Below are 19,149 nucleotides of genomic sequence, written 5' to 3'. Positions count from 1 at the left end.
TCAAACAGGTTTGCTTTTCCCTCTGGAAAGGAGGTGGATCCAGAGTGTTCTGGCACCCTCCTCATTGGGTGCTGCCGCTGCTTCCCCAGCTCCATGCTTCCTGCCTGGGCAATAAATAAGTTTCTTTGAGCACAGGTGGCACCTTGTATGCTGCTCACAGCTTGGCTCTAGCAGGGTTGCTTGCTTTTGTTACCTGTCTGGTACACAAAAAGGTTTCTCTCTCTCTTGCAGAGCTTGTGTGTGGTGGTGAGAAACCTCTTTGGACAGAGCTGCTGATTACAAGTGTTTCCCTCAAACCTTGGCACTGCAGTTGCAACATCTACCATCATTGCTTGGAAAAAACCAACCAGAGCAATCAAGGCACTGCATAGAAGAGCATGAAGAAATTCAGAAATATTTTTCTTTTGTGCCTTGGCTTCCTTCTAGTCCATGTAAGAGGTAAGTGAGCTTTACCTAGGCTTATTTAAAGGGCTAGATTATTAAAAATGAAAAAAAAAAAAAAAAGACAAAAATCCCCCAAACAACCTAAACCCCCAGCCCCTAAAAGGGATGCTTGTTTATTTGGAAATGCTTGCTAGCATTTTTTTTTTTGTTGCTACTGTTTCATGAGTAGCATTCAAAAGTGTCTATATGTACTTCACGAGTTTCTAAAGAGATACATATCTCTTGGATGATTGCTAATAAGAGCTATGCTAGTTGAAGTTTGTTTATTATAATTTCTTACTTTCTCGCTAGTGTTGCTTCCCTAAAATGATTCACAAGCTTAGGCTTGAGTATAAACTTTTTTAAATGGAAGCTGTAAAATGAGAGTTTCCAGGGGAGCTTACAGTTTCTAAAGACATCCTTAATCAAATACTGACTTCATGTTTTAAAGCTTTTCTTGGTTATTGATATTTTGAAACCTATGAGTTTTATTGTAAATACGAATTCTGATTCAGTTTAAAGATCATGCTTTTATATTGGTGCATATGCTTTAATAATTATAAACTAATAGTTTATTAACCTTAGTCAATGTATTTAGGACTAATTAAGAATTGAATACATTTTGTATATATTTTTTGATGAATAAATAGCAATAGGGAAAATGTAGCATTTTTGTACTGAGTCATTTTACTATATTCAAACATAATTTCTTTCAGCAAAATATTCTTTCAAACTTTTCTTGATGTCAAACCAAATAGAATTATCTTTGTGTGCATCAGCCATGTGGTGTACTTGTAACCTTTTCTTTTTTGTGTATTAGCAATACTGCAGAAACTTTTAGTGCACTGTTGGCTGCAGGAAGAAATCAGTCATTAACCGATAGCTCCAAAATAGCAGCTGCTGCTGATCCTCCCACCACCCTGTATTTAAACGAAGTCCCTAGGAGATCTTGCAGTGATGGTCAGTGAAAAAAACCTTGTCTTAACTTAGTTCAATGGTTTGATTTTAACAAATGAGGAATTATTTAGAGCTCTTCAGCAATTAGCATGGCATAGAAAGAGCAGAGCAGTAGGACTGTGCTGGCCTGCACATTCTGTTGTGAGCAGTGATGATTCATGCAGTCTGACCTCTGGCATGCAAACTTTCTTGTTCTGTAACTGTCTTATGTTGAATAGCTCAGTTCAGACAATCTGAGGCTGAGCAAGCCAATTTGCATATACTCTACTATTTTAATTACAAGGATAGTCAGCCTAATCATTCTTCATTTATACATGTGCTAATTTACAGCCAGTTCAGGCTCTGCTTTGGGGAAGAAGTCATTGCAGAAAGTTCCTGTGGGCTTTGGGCACAGTCTCATGACTCTGGAAACTATTTAATCCACTTTGACAAGCAAAATTAATTATTTTAACTCTGTTGCAACAGACGCTGAATTTTATCATCAAAGTATTCCCCGTGTTTCAGGGGATATTCACAAGAACATCTTCGCAGTCCCAATCAAGACATGATACAAGAAAGGCTTGACCATGCTGGTGAAAAGCTGGTCTAAATTCTTGTGACAGGAATGATAGGGCATGACTCACCCTTTTATAGGCAGCTTAATTATTTTCTAAATTGTAATCCTCTGTCATAGTATCTATAAACTACTGGGCCACCACAGCCAGACCAGATGACATCATTCCTCCTCATCCAGCATTTCCTTTGTGTCCAACTATCTTGAGTTAGTTGGCTAGACTACCTTGACAGACACATCTCAACAGAAGCATAGCGGAACCAAGAACTGTGTTGCACAAGGAAAGTGAAATCTGATACAGGTCAGAAACATATGTGCTCACTGCAGTATTCCATTTTTAGCTACACTCTTTAGCTTTTGTAATTTCCAGACTTAGATAGGTTACATGAAGGCTCCTATATATTTGAGCTTCAACAACGAATTGTCTTGAGAGGCTTTTAGCCCAATCTGAATGAAATAAACTTTACAGAAACTTCTTCCACTGAATTTCATGGTAACATCCCTCATCAGTTCCTGCAGCTTGGCTGATCTCTGGTAATTCAGGTTTGGCTGTGTCTACACTGCCCATTTAAGGTGTGCTCAGACACAAGTCACGTTGCTCCCTGTTAACAGAGATCATGCATCTGTTTGAAACACTGGTCACATTTGGGTCACAAACCTGTGTGCACACCTGCAATGGGGAAGCTATGCAACCTGGGGGCTCTCCTGTCTATGGACCTGGAAAGCAACTGAGACTCTCACTCAGACCTGACTGCTCAGAATGCTCCTCAGGTTCCCAGTATAGATATAATCTATATAACCATGGTCTTTAATGCTGACTGATAGATCACATGTTTAGCCGGTGACAAAGACAGTGCAAAGACTGATGATGTCTGAGATGGTTTACATTTACTTCATCAGATATTGAATGCTACATAGGTAAAGGGAGCAGCATTTATTGCTATTCAGTAAACAACACATCTCTGTTCAGCTAAGGCTTACAAAGTTTTGACTTAAAATCAATTATAGTCTCAGTTAATTAGCTGTGCACTTTATGGGGAAAAAATTGTAGACTTGTTTGGATTTGAGACCCTATGTGGCTTAGTTCTATGAATAATGTAGTTTTCACTGGAGTTAAAAGAGCAGGAGAGATGAAAAACACAGTCCTGTTTTTCTAACACTGCTCCATGTAGCTGCAGTCCTCACTGTTGTTCTGTGTGAGGTCTCTGTGGACGTGCTGAAGCATTTATGGATTCAGCAGGTAACAAATTCTCTTCTGCTGGCTGCCAAAACTGTTTCGCTCCCAAGACCTGAACTGCAATTATCCACAGGCATGTCAGTGCTATCAGCTAAGGGTGTGATTGCAGTTTGAAAAATCGACATACCTGAACTGGTTGAAGCACTAACAACGGCAGAGCTGTTGCAACATCAGAGCTTGGGAAGAGAAAACAACTATTGTAGTTACTCAGCTTCTCAGGTTCACTTTTTAAGCATTGCTGCCACACTGCAAGCCTGGTAGCAGTGCCCAACCTGACTGAGTATGTATTTTTAGCTTATTTGCACCAGCAATTGCCAATTCCTTTCCATCCCATTGAGGATAAAAAATAACAAATAAAAGTCAGAATTCTTTCAAGATTAGAAATCAATAAAAATAGATCTTTCTGTGGCATTTTGCCTCATAGTTGGAGGAGAGAGATTCAGTTTGTTTTGATTAGAGTCTTCCTTCCTTTCCACAGGCTGACATCTATGAACGTTATGGGAAAATACTAAAAATACTTAAATATGACCTGTAGTACAATATCGCAAACACACTAGCCTATCTGAAAGAAAGGCTTGGATGGGTTATGAAAATATAACAGTCCCACTTCCACTGAATAAGCTTTGCCTGTTACCAGTAGATTTTTAATTCCTGAAGAATTTATGCAAAAGTTAAATCACAGCAATGTATTTTCAAAGGGCAACAATGCTACAGATTAAATGATAGGAAAGGCCAGAGTAAGCATTAAGATTAGCAGGCAAGTTAAAGTCCTTCCTTACATCCCTGGTCTTATTACAGCAGTGGTGAAGGAACCAGGGGCTATCCATATTGAAGGTCAAGAGGTGTTTTGCATGCATTTTACTGGTGTACTTGGTATGAAAGTGGGACGAGGAACATTACAAGACACTCTGTGAGCAAGAGAAACAGCAAAGCCTGGCATCTCCCTGACCACCTAAATATTTGGTTCCCTCTGTTGTGTCCAAGCTACCCACCAGAGAAAGTGGGGATTAGCCAGCTGGTACTTAGGCAGAGAGTGGTCACTCAGAGAGCCCAACACAGCTGTTGCCTGTGCCACACTAAGGATTTCAGTAGGAATACTCATATAGGTCTCTTGTTTGAGTACAGTTCTCATGTAATGTGACCATCATTAAGCCTGAGACTCTCAGACCAAGTGGCTGAAAAGGGCTGGCAGTTTCATGAACCTGTAGTGACAAAGAGAAGCTTTGGATTAAGAGCCCACACCACGGGCTAAGCTCTGCTGCCTCATGACACAAAGCTGAAATTCTGAGATGCACAGGAACATGTATGGTGTTCCTTCATGGAAGATCCCATTTCTTTCGCTCTGCCTGCGATTTTACAGCACACACCAGCTTCTGAACTCACTCTGAAGCAAAATACAGAAAATTATATGTTTTATTTTAGGTTTGCAGGGCATATCATATCATAAAGAACATCAGTTACCTTTGAACAGCAAGGCAAATATCGTAGAAGATTTTCTTTTGTGTTTAGTGAAGCTATGTTGCACAGAGCTAAAGCAGTACTGCCACTCCTACTTTATTAGTGCATCTTAGTTGCTGCTGATTACTTAAATATGTTCTTGTATGAATAAGCGAGACAGTCCTTTTCATGTCCCTTGCATTTAAACTAAAACCAGAAGTGGCCTAGCAAAAAGCATGAAGTCAATAATCAGGTCCACATATTGTGGTCTATATACTGGACCTTGGATCTTAATTACAGATTTTAAAGCATACTCATTTTCCACCCCAGCGTCAAGGGGTTGTAATGGCAAACATTGCTTATGGAAACTAAAGGTCCTTGAAGGAAAAACAAGCTACAGTAACCTCATCAGCAAATATGGATCATGAGGCTATTACATGAAAGAAATAGTACCTGCTCATTGAGATTTTGTCCACAGTGTCCACTCTGGGGTGTAAACCTTTATGTTCTCCCAGAAGTGAGTAATTTCCTTTAAACAAACATAATTGCTTCCAGAATAAAGTTGGACCAGTACACGGGTATGTTCCAAATCACGTGCATGGGAAAATACATCCCATTTTCTCATCATGAAGGAAATAAGTTTCTTGATTGTATTAAAATCAGAAATGGTCTGTGCAAAGAATAACTCACAATTTCAGCTAAAAAAAACCCATAAAATGAGTCTCACTAGTGATTTTGGTAACATATTATTCCCTTTTAGAAAATTTTTGTTCTCATTTTTGAGTCACTGACTTTTTTCTTGGTCTCTGCCAGCTTCATAGTGTTTTAAGCTCATTGTATTCATGAAACAATTCCTATTTAATTACAATGAAGAAATCATACTCATTCATGCCTTTAAATACTGTAAAATCAACTTATTCTTCCTTTCTATCTTGTTCACAATTAGAAGTTAGTTACTTCTAATTTATTTGTCACACAGGTAATCTCATCCCTATCACTACTAGCAATGCACCCAAAACCAATGAATTTAATCATCTTAATGACAAAATTATTTATCTAACACACATGCACATATATGCATTTTAGATGTGTGTCCAGAAACATGTAAAACACATACAAACACATTTTCTCATGGATTTTAACTTCCTTTTTGATATTAGATTATGCATATTAAAAGCCTAAGAAGTTAATTTCATTTGTCACACAACCTGATCCTCACTTAGCAATATTCATTACTGCTTTATTTAAATCTGCATCACTTTAAGGGCCACAAGCTGTGTTCAGATGGATCTAGTCCAGGACTGAGCCTACTTATGGAGATTAAAAATTGCACAGTGATGTCGTGGTGGCCTTTTGTCAGAAAACTTCTGACTGCTGTTGTCATGACCAACTGATAACACTCACCTGCGGAATACAGCCTTGCTCCTCGTAAATTCTACTCAAACACTGTGGGACCTCAGACCCTTGTGATCAAACAGATACATGGTTAAAGGGTGGGGGATCCATTCAACATTTAGATAACAAATTAAACCATAGACAAAAGATGCTACTGTCTACATTTGTGACTAGATATTTCAGAAAACTAATGTTCAAAATTTGTGAACACCAAATGCACATGTGCCTGAGGACATGACTTTGCAAGGACTGTTTTGTGGTGTTCAGCAGGAGCTTATGGGCATTTTCTCAAATTCTCTGTTATGAGTCATTGAGAACCACCCAACATAAAAACATTACTACAGTCATTTTATTTCTATGTCAAAACAGGGATACTCCCAGAAAAAAGGTTAGAAGTAATGCCAAGAAATAGCATACTAGCTGAAAAGCAGCAATAGAAGAGATAACTGGGAGATAATACCACCTGCAGAGCTAAATTTCTTTGTAACTTTATCCACATTAAAACAAAACAAAAAAAACCAAACCAAAACAAACCAAAAAACAACAAGGCCAACAGCAACAAACACAAAACCCCCAACCAATTAAAAACCCCCAATGGAACAAAGCTGTTTCTGCCCCACTAAAATTTCTTTCATTCTCATTTTCTTCAGTATATTTCCAACTCTACTATGGAAGCTGATCTCAAGAAAAAGGGATTATGTGGAAAATTAATTTGTTTCAGTCCTTTTGTTCTGTGGGGAGCTTCACTAATTTATTTCCCTTGTCATTTATCTTCAGAGTTCTCTGAAGTGACTGCAGTTCCTATTGAGCTACGTATCCTCTGAGAATCTAATATGGTTTTGTTTTTAGACCCACCATTATGTGGATGAAGTCTGAGCTGTTCAGCTATTTAACCAACTGTTATCCTCCAAAATTAGATTCTTAAAAATGTCTAGGTACCGTCTCAGGAATGATAATGAGCATTTAAAATTCTGCTCAACAGAATCTTACTCCTTGTGGTCATTTGATGTTATTATCAGAGGAAGTTGGTATGGAAGTCCAAGCAGTATTTTGGTTTATTGCAATATAATTTACCACTGTACAGATGTCCTCATACAAACTGCCCATCTGTCAAGGGTTACATTTACATGGTCAGAGATTTCACTGTGGATTCCTGTCTTAATCCCAAGCAGTCATTCTGTGTTGGTGCCCTTTTCTTTTCATTGCTTGGTTTATCGTTAGAAATAATTTTTTAAAAAATCAATACAAATAATTTCTGCAGGAGATTTTCAGTCTTCTTTTTTCTCTTCTTAAAATTTCTGTAGCTTTCTTCTGTTTCTCCCTTGAAGTCTCAAAACAATACCTTTTGCCTTTTCCCACCTTTTCTATAACAGAACAGACCTACAATAGGAGAGGGAAATGTTGGTATTGTCCAGAAGGGACAGAAGGTGTTAGTAACTGTTTCAGTCTGTTGTTTTGCTTTAGTTCTCATGCAGTTGAAAGCATCTGCATCATCTTTCTTGAATTTCATATTCTGGTTAGATTCCACCTTCTATTTTTATTTTTCCTTAACTTCAAAGAAATATTACGCCTGAAACTTTTCCACAGTCTTCCTTCACAAGATGATTTTGTCACATTCTCTTTACAGCATTAGGACCTCAGTAGTTGCTTTCCATATTGTTAGTTCCTGCATGTCATGACCTGTAACAAAGCAGCTGGTTTGTCCAACAGCTCTTCAGTATTACAAAATTATTTCTGATGACCCTAGTTCTGATTATGGTTACAGAATTATTCCTGATGACTCACTCCAACAAGAAATGGTCTCAGGCACTGATGATGGTGGTATCCTGAGGCAATGGGGTTCAGGTCAGACAGCCTCCTCCAGTACTCTGGATGCTGATCAAAAATGAGGATTTTACCCAAAGACAAAATCAAAGGACAGTCAGGATTAAGTTGCTTGTACTGATGGCACAGAAGAAATGCTTCAGAAAAATAGAATTTGACCATATAAGTCAAGGCAGGAGGTCAGCCTGTGGGTAGTGTGTCTGCATGAAGATCAAAGTGTTCCATGGCTGGGGTGACAGCCCACGGGCAGCAGCTCAGGGCCCAGTAAGGAAGGGCTGGTGGTGTTTGCACAGCAGGTGAATATGATAACACAAGAGAGCAGCTTCTCCTTGGCCTATCTGAACAAACAACTTCTTTGAATTAAATGGGCCCATGTCTCACAGCCATTCAGGACTGCACTGCGCAGGGATGACAGCTGACAGCTTGTTCTCTGCCTGCTGCTGTTTGGATGGGTCTTTCTTTTGCCTCTTCCTGGTGTTCTGGCTCCATACAGAGCCCTCAGGTCAGGAGGTCATGGAAACTGCCTGCTGACTGACTGTCTTTTCTTCTGTCACACTCTTTCTAGGTCAAGGTGATTTTGATTTAGCTGATGCCCTTGACCACCCTGGTATGTAAATTTTCTATCTTTATTTTACTATGGTGTTTGCACCCAATAATAACTCTTAAGTCTTTTTCCTTGAGGAATAGAATATGAAGTGTTTACTACTTAAGTTAAAGATACACAGAACTGGAAAATGCTAGATTTCAAAGTTTCTATCATGAAATGAACATTTTCTTTAAAAAAAACCAAACAAAAAATAGCTTTGAAAACACATCCCTTCATTTTTGGCTTCTGCTGTGATACATAAAGATTTATTGAAAGCAGCTCTCTACATTTGCAGATACCTGCTTTTGTTAGGTTGAAGCTGTTATTGTTTATTGACATGTCATTGTGTCCAACAGATGACATAATTACCAGGAAGCCTACAGTGATCAGAAGACCAACAAGACCAGTGCTCAGTGAGTAATAAGTAATGGGTCATAAAACTGATTTTGTATATGTGAGAAGCTTTCACATGAGGTTCTTCATCATATTTTCCCTTGTGCTTTAGCTGAGATAATGTGTGGATAATAGCTGTCTGCTTTATGTAAAATAAGTGCTCTTTTGACAGTTACCCATTACCTGTCTTCAGCTCTTCCAGTAAAGTGTTAAAGCATGGCTGGCCAGTCATGGTATTTTATCTCCTGAAGATCTTCTTCATACTTTTCTAGATTGTTCTGAACTCCCTGGGGAGTATAACAATGGGTAACTTGCTAAAAATGGCTAACTGTTCCTCTACTTTTTTTCCCTATTATCCTTACTTTTCTGTATATTTATTCATGAGGCCTGATAACAGACATGGAAAAGATCCAAAAGCAAGTTGGGGGTATCCTTTCTTCTCACCATTTATTTGATTCATACTACCTAGTACTGATTGCTACAATCACGTGTGTCAGAAAGGAAAAAAGGTTCTGAAGAGTGAAGAGCTGTAGTCCTGAGAATGCCAAACAACAAATTCCAATGAACACTTGTTAATGTTGAAAAAACCCAAATTCCAAACAAGAACAAAATTGGATTTGTGATGGAACAATTTATGACAACATAGAGTTTTTTTCATCTAAACTACGCTGCAATAAATTTCTGTCTATCAAACAAGATGCTTTAATTGGAAAATGCTGGATAACATTAGCCCACACAACAACGTTAGGTCTTTTTCTGGACAAACTTGGCAATAAGACTTATGGTGCATGAAAGTAGTTACATTTTCCATGCAATTCTCTGGCTCCCTCTTTGAACAAACAGGGGCAATATTTTGTGAAAGTGGTAGTTATTATATACTTTAAGGGCTGCATTCTTCCTTCCAACTTCATTTGGCAAACAAAGTTTGTGTCTGGCCTAGATTAGAAGTGTTTGTCTAATTTAAAATATTGCACTCAGTGTGTATTTGTTCCTATCCTAATGCAAACATTTCAAGTAAGTTATTTGAATTGTGCCCTAAGATACTTTATCCTTGGTCATGCTTAAAGGTAGCTTAGGGATGCCAATATCGACATTGAAGCTGCCTAAGTCAGGTGAAAGGAATTTTTATTTTTAGGGACTCCTAAATCTGTTAGAGATACAAACGTCAAATAAATATTTGCCCTAACCAAATCCACTTCACTAATTTTTGGGCAGGAAGAACTCCATGTTTTCCAGACTCTTTCAGAGTCTCTTTCAGCACTACAGAGGACTGCAGAGAGTTTAGAAAAAGAAACTAAAACTTCTTAAGAAAACCCAAGCCCACGGTGTTACAAATCAATTATTGGAGTCGGAAAGTGCAGAAAGATGGTACAAAAGTATGTTCTAGCATCTGCATAATGCTTCATCTTAACTTCAGGGTGTCCCCTATGTCTCATTCAGAAGTGAGGCCAGCTGAGATTTTTGTTCAGCTGAGGCCAGTTACAGGCAGTGTCCCCTGGGCATCCCATGCACCTCTGCCCAGTTGAAGGTCTCCTGTAGGCCCCTCCCTAGTGTAACAAAATTCATCACAAAATTTAATGGAAGGTTATGTTTATTTACAAATCTCAAAGTAAGTTGATGTTTACCCACTCACATTGTTCCTGCATTCTATTTAATTCAGCCATATCCTCACACCCACATGCTCATTAGCACCAAGATGTGTCTGGTGAGCATTGTGTGCAACATGAGACAAAGCTTGCCAGCTACTGAGCTCTTACCCTGTCTCTGTGCTTCTTCTTGATCAGAAATGACAAGTAGAATCCACAGATCTTTTATATCCTTTAGGAGTAATCAGGTATTATAGAGAGGTCCTTTATTAGAGACCATAATATTTCTCACTCCAGTGTCTCTGAACCCTTGGTCAGGTTGCTGCCCACTATCTTTTTTTTTTTCTTGCTTGTTCAGAGTACACAAGCTATGTGCACAGATTTATTTTCTAGGTGGACAATCAGGAAAAGTAGTAATATACTGCAGCCTTTGGTGTTAGAATACCTTTCTGCTTTTCCTCTGCTGACAAGTCATCTGTGCTGTCATCAGAGCACAGGCCTGCTGGTTTTGACAGAAACAACACATTCCTCAGTTTTACTGCTGGGAACAGTGACCTTTATTGTCTGTTCTTGTAACACTTCGCTGTTTTTTCTGGTCCCTACAGACACATGCATTTCCATTTTTATTAAATTCATATCAACCTTAGCATTTCTGCAACAAATCTCTGCATGAACCCTCCAGAGTGGAACTTGCAGTTCACCTGAATTCTTCATCCCAATAATAAATTGAATCCAGTTTTCAATTTATTGCTTCTTACAGTGTTAGCATTTGACAGGTAGAGGTATTTTTGAAATGCAACTCTCTGCTGGGCAGTCACAGGGAGGTTCAACACCTGACAAGAGCAAACCAAATCATGTATTATGAATTTGATTATTTTCCTGCCAGATTTCCTGGTGACATCAAAACATTTCTGAGTTGTTACGCAAATGAGACTAGATACTGTGCAAAAGCAGCTTCCCACTCCTCCTGGATATAAAGAACAGAAGAAAACAGACTTCTGCATGGTGATTTTCTTGTGTTTTGCAAATTCTGACACACATGTAATGAAAAAAAAGTGTTTAATTGAGAGTCTATCTAATTGTCTGTGGTAATAAGCACTGTTACCAAAATTTAGAGAGGTTTTACTGTCCCTTTTCTTCTGATTCACTGCATCACTCCACATTTATAAGCATCAAGAAAGGGATTCTTGGAGTTACGACATCCATCTAATATATTTCTGTCAGAACTCACCATCATTCCATATACACCTTAAATACCACCCAAATATTCATATCCACACCTGCATGTTAGAAACAGAGCTCCTCTTTATGCACCTGCAGCTCATGGAAAAAATTTTATTGGATGGAAAGGTTCCATCCCAGGTTCAGCACAACACATGTACAGCGCAGGGCAATGGTCACAGCTTGTTGATTTACTGGGTAACATGCACGTACAGACATTTAATTCTATCTAAAAACCTTTATAGCTCAGGCAAAGAAAAACAGACTGTCTCCCAACCTCAGACAGGTGCATATGATTGCCTGAAGCAAGGGGTCACCATGACCCTCACGTAGATTAGGTGATTCAATCTCTCCCCAAGTAGGTTTATTGCTCCTTGGTATTTGTTCTTGAAATGGGTATTCAGTTTTTGCAGTTCAATAAATTACACTTAAGCCAAACATACATACACCAATTTTAACCACAGACATAAATGTTAATAATTAAGTGTATTTAAGAAATGGATACAGTCACATATTTTAGCAAAGATAATTTTATTTTTTTTACTTGCACGTATATTAAAGAGGTATTGATCTTGATTCAACTGTAAGATTTATTTTGACATCATTTAAATCAGGAAAAAAACCTTCATATTTTGAGTAGAAAATACTGTACTGTTTGTCAATTAGTGTGTGGGGAAATATTAGATTCTATCAGAGTTTTCGAGAAAAGTGTGGTAAGTTATTTGAATTTGTGGGACTGATCTGAAAAAGGTGCTTGTCAAACATTCAGTTGAACACATTCTAATGAAAATAACATTTCATTTCCCTCAAGAATTGTGTGTAATTCACTTTTCTACATCTTCCTCCTATTCATTTTTAGACAATGATCTACATTTAGGAGATGCTCTTGGTGGGGGTGAGTACTCTCTTATTTCCTTGACTATAAGGGGATTTTTTCTTTCATAGTCTTTTTCTGAGCTCTGCCTAATTTGGAAAAAAGAGATTTCAGTACTGCAGGAGGTGCTATGGTCATGTGAGTCATTACAACTCATGTACATGCAGCCCTTCTGCCTGAGGCTGCCACGCAGTGTCACCAGCTACCTTTGAGAGCTTCCAGCTCCTTGCATGCACTGAAGTTAACTGGGGCTTCCTGTGCCATAGCAGACCCCTCCAGGCATGGCCCATTCACTGTGGTGGCTCAGGGTGGAGTCCTCTGACAGAGGCTTGATGATGGTGATGGCTGTAGTTTCTTCAGCTGCCAAAAATGAGCCTGCCTAAGAATTAGGAATCAGAGGTAAGACTGGATGGAGAGGTTTGAGCTTCTTGTGGCTCTGCTGATGGCAAATTAGAAATTCAGGAAGGAATGTTTCAGAGATGAGCACTGATGATACAGCCTAAGTTTGAAGCAGCCAAGCTGTTGTAACATGCTGTTAACTTCCAGATATTCCCATAACACCCAGATCTGACCTAGGAAATATTCATAGTAATGTACTGAGCTGTGCAGACATGTGAAATCCTTGAGGTTGGGAATTTGTACACCAAAGTTTATTTAGCATGTTTAGAGATGTACCAAGGATGTGAAGTACTCTAGAAAGGTTCTTGAATACTGAAGTTACCCAAAATGCAACTAGTATTGAATCAAAGCCTAGAATTCCACTTTAATCACAGCCACACAAAAGATCAATTACTTCTCAGCACAGATCAGTTACTTCAGCACAGAACCTCTGAATCAGCTGCAGAGGTCTGGTTTACTTATGTTTCAGTCTTAGAGAATGAAACCTTTTATACTGGGGTTTTTTTTTCCCATTTCCATGTTCCCCTGTGGTACTTCAGGCCTTCGTTTGAATGACATGTAAGTCCACACTTTACAAAGCTGAATATAATTTTGTTAATAATTCCCATGTTTATATTGTCATTTGTTCCTCCCTGTACTAATTGTTCCATTCCTGCAAGTTTTTAATGAGTACTGTTATGAGAGGATAGGTTAAATATATTGAGTAAATAATTAATTAATAGCTTAAGTATCTTCATTAACCAAATCTTTTCATTCCAAGGATGGCAAATTGTGCTTCCCTTGGTTTTTATTTATTTGTTCTATTTTCAGTTCAGGTTCTTAAATGACCTTCAGACATGGTATAATGAGGTTAAAGTTATGTCTCTTGTTACCAGTACTTCTGAAGACATTATTTTTTCACCAGCTATGCCATACAATATGTCTTCTTATGCTTAGAGAAGACTAAGTGCAGCATCACAATAGAAATGAAAAATGGGATTGGGGGTTTTCTGCTTTTGTGCCACAGTGAGTCTTAGTTCATGACACAGAGAGCTGGAAGAGATCAAGCCCTTCCTCTACTGAATATAATTAACTGGGCAAAGTCTGATTCAGCAAAGCTTTACGACTCTACCTAAAATCCATTGACTGTAGGCTACACTCACTTGAAGTTAAGCATATACCTAAATAATTTTCTGGATCAGAACCTAAATGATGGTCAGAAACAGAAGCATATTTAGCATTGTATTTAGCAGCTAGGCAAGAATAAAACACAGCAAAAGGGCATCTAGCATGTTTGGAAGGTGAAAGATACAAGGACGGGGAGGGAAATTGCTATTTATTTCTGTGACCTAATTTTGATTTGTGCAGAACTAAATTCACTGCCTGGCTATGAGAACAGTTAAATATGTGATTGAATTGGTTGAAAAAAGGATGGCAAGAGAGGACCTACTCTATACATGCAGAGCAGCAGCCCTAGATATTAAATTTGGCAGCCCTTGATACTCCAACACTGTATATGCAGTTTGGAAAGTGCTTTTATTCATCAGATCTCCTGCTCTATCCAATGCATCTCGTTCTAATCCTTTGGAAAAAATTAAGGCTAACTGCTAACACAAAGTTCTAAACAACAACAAAGCTGAAGTCTGAGTTCATTTTGCACAGATCAAGAGCAGAAAATTCATTATGCATTAGATAAACTCAGCATCTGCTAGATGAAACCTATCTGCAGGCCTTATTAATACCTGCTGATGGCAATGAGATAACCTGTTGCCTCCTGCGCAGCCTAGAACACCAGCTTCTCTCTTGGCTCTGAGTAACTGCACCACTGACACCCACAGTGACACATGGTGCCTCCCAGCTGTCAGCTTTAAACAATGTTAGCACTTGCCAGAAATACATGAAATATTTTCCTTCAATGTTTTTGTGAATTATTCTCCTCTTTTGAAAATATTCCCTGTTCACTTCCAAGTCAGTTTTTGTTGCTAGATATTTGTTGATATAGTGCTTAAGTCTTTTAAATTACTGAGAAGGTCCTTTTACTAATTCATGGGAAGACAAGTTAGAAATAGGTATAAAATGTCAAATTGTCCTACTCTTTATTTACAGTTCCCAGTTTTGCCTGTTCAACCATCTAACAATATTAATTATCAATAGGTGACATCTCAAGAAAACCTTTATACCCACCTCTACCACCACGCCCGGGAAGTTATGGTAATTCTGGTAAGACTATTTGTTCTTAAGAAAATGCAGCGCTATGAGCAGACATTTTGAATACTTTAATCTCTTATTTCTGTAGTAATAGTTTTTATCATCCTTTCCCTACATCTTCTTTGGCAGTCACTGTTTATGACCCAGTGTTTGGAAAGCTTGTTTCTGAGTTTTAGTGTTGGTACCGTAAAGTTTTTCTGCCTGCTCAAAATGTGGGACACTGTGTCCTAAGTGGCACAAGACTAACATTTAATCTTGTTTGCATTTTCATTTTGGGTGTGTATACACTGAACTATGTGAAGGTTCAAATTTGACATCTAGCCACAGGGCAGGGATAAACCTGTGTTCAAATCCATTTGAGATGTGCATCTGAGATGTCCCTGGGGCATACAGCAGATGGGGATGGGCAGCCTGTATTGCTTTTGAGTTTGGTTCCAGACACTCAAATAAAGTAAATGTGGCATATCTATTCTGGCTTTCACCCTGTACCTCTACTTACTTTGGGTGTGGCTGTAGTGGTGAGCCATGGACAGGTCCTTCTGGAGTCCTCCCTGGAAAGAACCCACTGACTATCTGCTTCAGGAATCACTGGGACTCAAGATGTCCATGTTATATAAGGATTTGTGTTACTGAGGGCCCAAGACCACGTATCTCACAACTACCCAAAACAGACACAGAATTTGTAGACACCAGCAGTGCCAGTACTTCAGCTTTCAGGTGAATTTTGGCAGGTGACCATTCAGTGCAAGACATATGACCCATCCACCATGTCGAAGCTGGGATTTCAAAGGTTCCTCACCTCTCCCTAGAACACTACAAAAGGAGTGGACAAGGGAGCTGAAGGGGTTACCATTGTAGAAAATTTTGCAGCTGGAATCTTTATCTTGCAGGGGGTTTTGATGACTCAGATCTCCTCGATGGGAAGCCTTTACCACCGGTTATAACAGGTAGCCTTTGCCAATTTCCCTTGCAACAGCTTCCTAACACCTGTAAACTGGAGCTGGTTGGTTTTGCTTTAGTGGTAATCTGCTTGTCTCTGAAGGAATAGGAAAAGACTCTGCTATTTTTATTTAGGTTAGTTATCCTTCATGAAAAAATATGGTTTGGAGCCTGAAGCTAAATCTTGAAACATGTTCCAAAACATGTTGTAGCACTCTGGCATATGCCAGAAGCCTGCAGGTTTTATCCCTTTGAATTCAGCAAGGAAAGTCCCAAAGCAAGGGGCTTGCTGAAGTAGATGGACCAAGACTAAGATCTTGATGTAAACTACTGATGAAAGATCTGATTGTCTCGAAGTAGAGAAGAGATAGAGTATACTGGCCTCCCTGTGAAATCAGCTTGATGTAGAGTGTTACATATGATCCTTCTATTAGATGATAACATTCATGACCAAAAATGAAGTGTCAAGAGGAGGAACAGTTATTCCTCTGGCCAGCACAGCTATCAGTGAGGAGTGGAAGGGCAGCTCCTCTCTTTCAGTCCTGTTGGGCCACCCCTTTTGCCCTTTGTATGTCACACTTTGCTGAATAAAGACTTAGTTCTCAAAACATGATGACAAATATTTCGATTAAACTTCACCCTCTATTCCAGGAGAAGAGGAGCATCCTTTCAATCATGGAGGGAACACAGGTATAGTAAATAATTTACATTCTTCTACAATTGATTTCTGATCTTCATGAAATATTAAAATCATGTTGGCCCTCTAAAAGTAGCACATATACTAAATTAGGCTTTAAGACACTATTTTCACATCAGCTGTAATGTAACACAATTTCTATTCATCTGCTTAATTTTATTGTTTCACAAAACTATTTTCATAATTTGGGAAAAGCACACTTTAGTAGACAATATGCTTAAGACAAACCATCTAAGTGCCTCTGAAAAAAACCCTTCTCTTTCTTTTTCCACAGATTCAGGATTAATAGCTGGAGTTACATCTCCTGTAATTTCTTCTTTTGTAATACTGGTTGTTGGATCAATAGCAGCCTACACTGCTTACAAGAATAAGAAACTTTGTTTCAAACCACGTGGTAAGGCCCAGTTTTCCACTGATTTAGTGCTGAAGTAGATGGGAATTTGACAAATAATTGTCTCTGCCACCACAGAGGTGCCTGACTCTTGTGGCTCTGTGTGTGGAAACCAGCCCAGGTGCCCCAGATCAGCCTCAGAAAAGCTGGAAAAGATCACCCGCAGTGGAAATACTGAATGTTCAATATTCATTTTTCAGGTGGGGCTACAGTGTAAACAACTGAAAGGAGAATTGCTCTCATCACAGGTTCCTTTGGTTGGTGACATTCTACATTGCCATTTGGACAGAAGAAAATCTTCCTTTAACGAACATTTTCTTGAGACATTGCAATCCTGCTCTCTCTAACCTGATGTCACTTTTGCACCTCGAGCTTTATGTCATCAAAGATATGCTTAAAACATCCAGAGATTGTATTGCACTCTCTGACCTGAATTCATAAAGGTTGGATACGGATTTGGACTCAGAAGTTATCTTAAAGAAAGAAATCAAGTTTGATATAAGCTAAAAAGGGAAAGATTTGGGTTTGTGAGGATTCAAGTCACCAAATAAATTTTTTTTCTGTTTTCAAAATTAGCCAAAAAACTTCATCCTTCTGATAGAATAGGAATAAGGAGTTTGCCGTTTCCCTTAACACTTGTTGGGTTTCTCCAGTATATTTCTGTAATGATTACTGTTTAAAGAAAATTTGTAGTTGTATAAAGGATTAAAAATTTGAATGCCTTTACTTTGTATTTATGTCTGAATTTTAGCAAAGTGAAAGGAACTATAGCTAGAAAATTCATTTTTAATTTTATAATATATTGAAAAGATTATGTATATTGACAAACCACTGTTTAAAACAAAATAGAGAGGAACACATGGTAATTTTATTTATTTATTTATTTAATTGATTAATTACTGAAATGGTATTTAGCTCTTCTTAGGAACTAGAATTTCACATATGTGTAATTTCTCTTCTTGAAAACTTAGGCCCTACTCTAAGAACCTTTGAAAGCATTCATCTAGCAAGACGGGTTTTTAAAGAAATACTTCTTATTCGTAACTTCTGAAAAGGGAAAATGGGTACAAAGCTTCTTCTGATTCATTTAGAATGAGTTTGTCATGCTTCATTCTCTAAGCTCCAAGTCACAACAACTTTTAAACTTCATGCTATGTGGAGGTGTGGTTACATAGTTTTTCTAGCAAGACTATTTCATGTCTTTCCCTCATTCCTGATCAGCCTTGCTGGGCTAACAAATGTCCTCGTGTAGACAAACCTATCACAAAAACTGACACTTTTCCTGTCTCTCTGCCTTCATTTAGCTAACTGAATCAAAAAAACAGCAAATGAATGAAATACAGTTGAAAGCTGGTAAAACTAGCAGTTTACTGACAAATCTGCAATACAGCCATTTTAGCTAACTTTTTAAAGCATAAGGAAATCAGTGTGGCTTTATCTTCATTTTATATGCCAAGCATGTTTTTTGTTACCAAAATTCCTTTCAGATGGAGGTAAATATGACTTTGTGTTTAGAGGAATACATATACTAAACATGTACTTTTTCATGAAATAAAATACTATTTGTCTAAATTATATTTTAAATGGGTATATATCAGTTTCTTGCTTAGATGACCACGATTTTTTTTTTTTTGATTCTGAAAGAAATTATAATGTACATCAGCTTAAACATAGAAACATCTTGACAACATACAAACAAATGAACACCTTTGTGGCTATCACTTTTAATTTATGAATGAGAAAATATTTTTAATATGGTGTGGTTAATATGGTTTAAGGACATTTAATATTTCTTTTAAAATAATAATCTTCCATGTTAATAGTTAAAACAGATTGATATGTATTTTGTCAGGTAGGCGTAAAGATTGGATTAATGAAATGATAAGTGTTTTGCTGTTACAACTTCAGTGGTTTGTTCAGCCATGAAAATACATATTTTGCTTCTTTCTCTTCAAAATTTTCAATAAACACCTACTGTGTTTTATCTAAGATGATCTATGTTTTGTTTGTTTCGCTTGCTACTTTCTGGGACATATGAGGACTGATATGT

The 19,149-nt window shown here is 38.0% G+C and overlaps 1 protein-coding gene across 3 annotated transcripts; it reads left to right on the top strand.

The window, feature by feature from the left end:
- The first annotated feature begins 65 nt into the window (after positions 1-65).
- On the top strand, positions 66-19,088 carry XG (Xg glycoprotein (Xg blood group)). Of its 3 annotated transcripts, none has more exons than XM_032100184.1 (10): positions 66-145; positions 232-438; positions 8,392-8,433; positions 8,769-8,825; positions 12,472-12,507; positions 15,019-15,084; positions 15,963-16,019; positions 16,663-16,701; positions 16,983-17,102; positions 17,300-19,088. In XM_032100184.1, the coding sequence occupies exons 2-10, from the start codon at positions 378-380 to the stop codon at positions 17,314-17,316; spliced, it is 495 nt and encodes a 164-aa protein (XP_031956075.1). In that variant the 5' UTR covers positions 66-145; positions 232-377; the 3' UTR covers positions 17,317-19,088. The 3 variants fall into 3 exon arrangements, with proteins under 3 accessions (XP_031956075.1, XP_031956076.1, XP_031956074.1); XM_032100185.1 differs by having other exon boundaries at positions 76-135; XM_032100183.1 differs by lacking the exon at positions 66-145 and having other exon boundaries at positions 152-438.
- Positions 19,089-19,149: the final 61 nt, after the last annotated feature.

The sequence above is a fragment of the Corvus moneduloides genome, chromosome 2 (genome assembly GCF_009650955.1).
Source record: "Corvus moneduloides isolate bCorMon1 chromosome 2, bCorMon1.pri, whole genome shotgun sequence".
Taxonomy (NCBI): Eukaryota; Metazoa; Chordata; class Aves; order Passeriformes; family Corvidae; genus Corvus; species Corvus moneduloides.
This window is presented reverse-complemented; position numbering and strand designations above follow the sequence as displayed.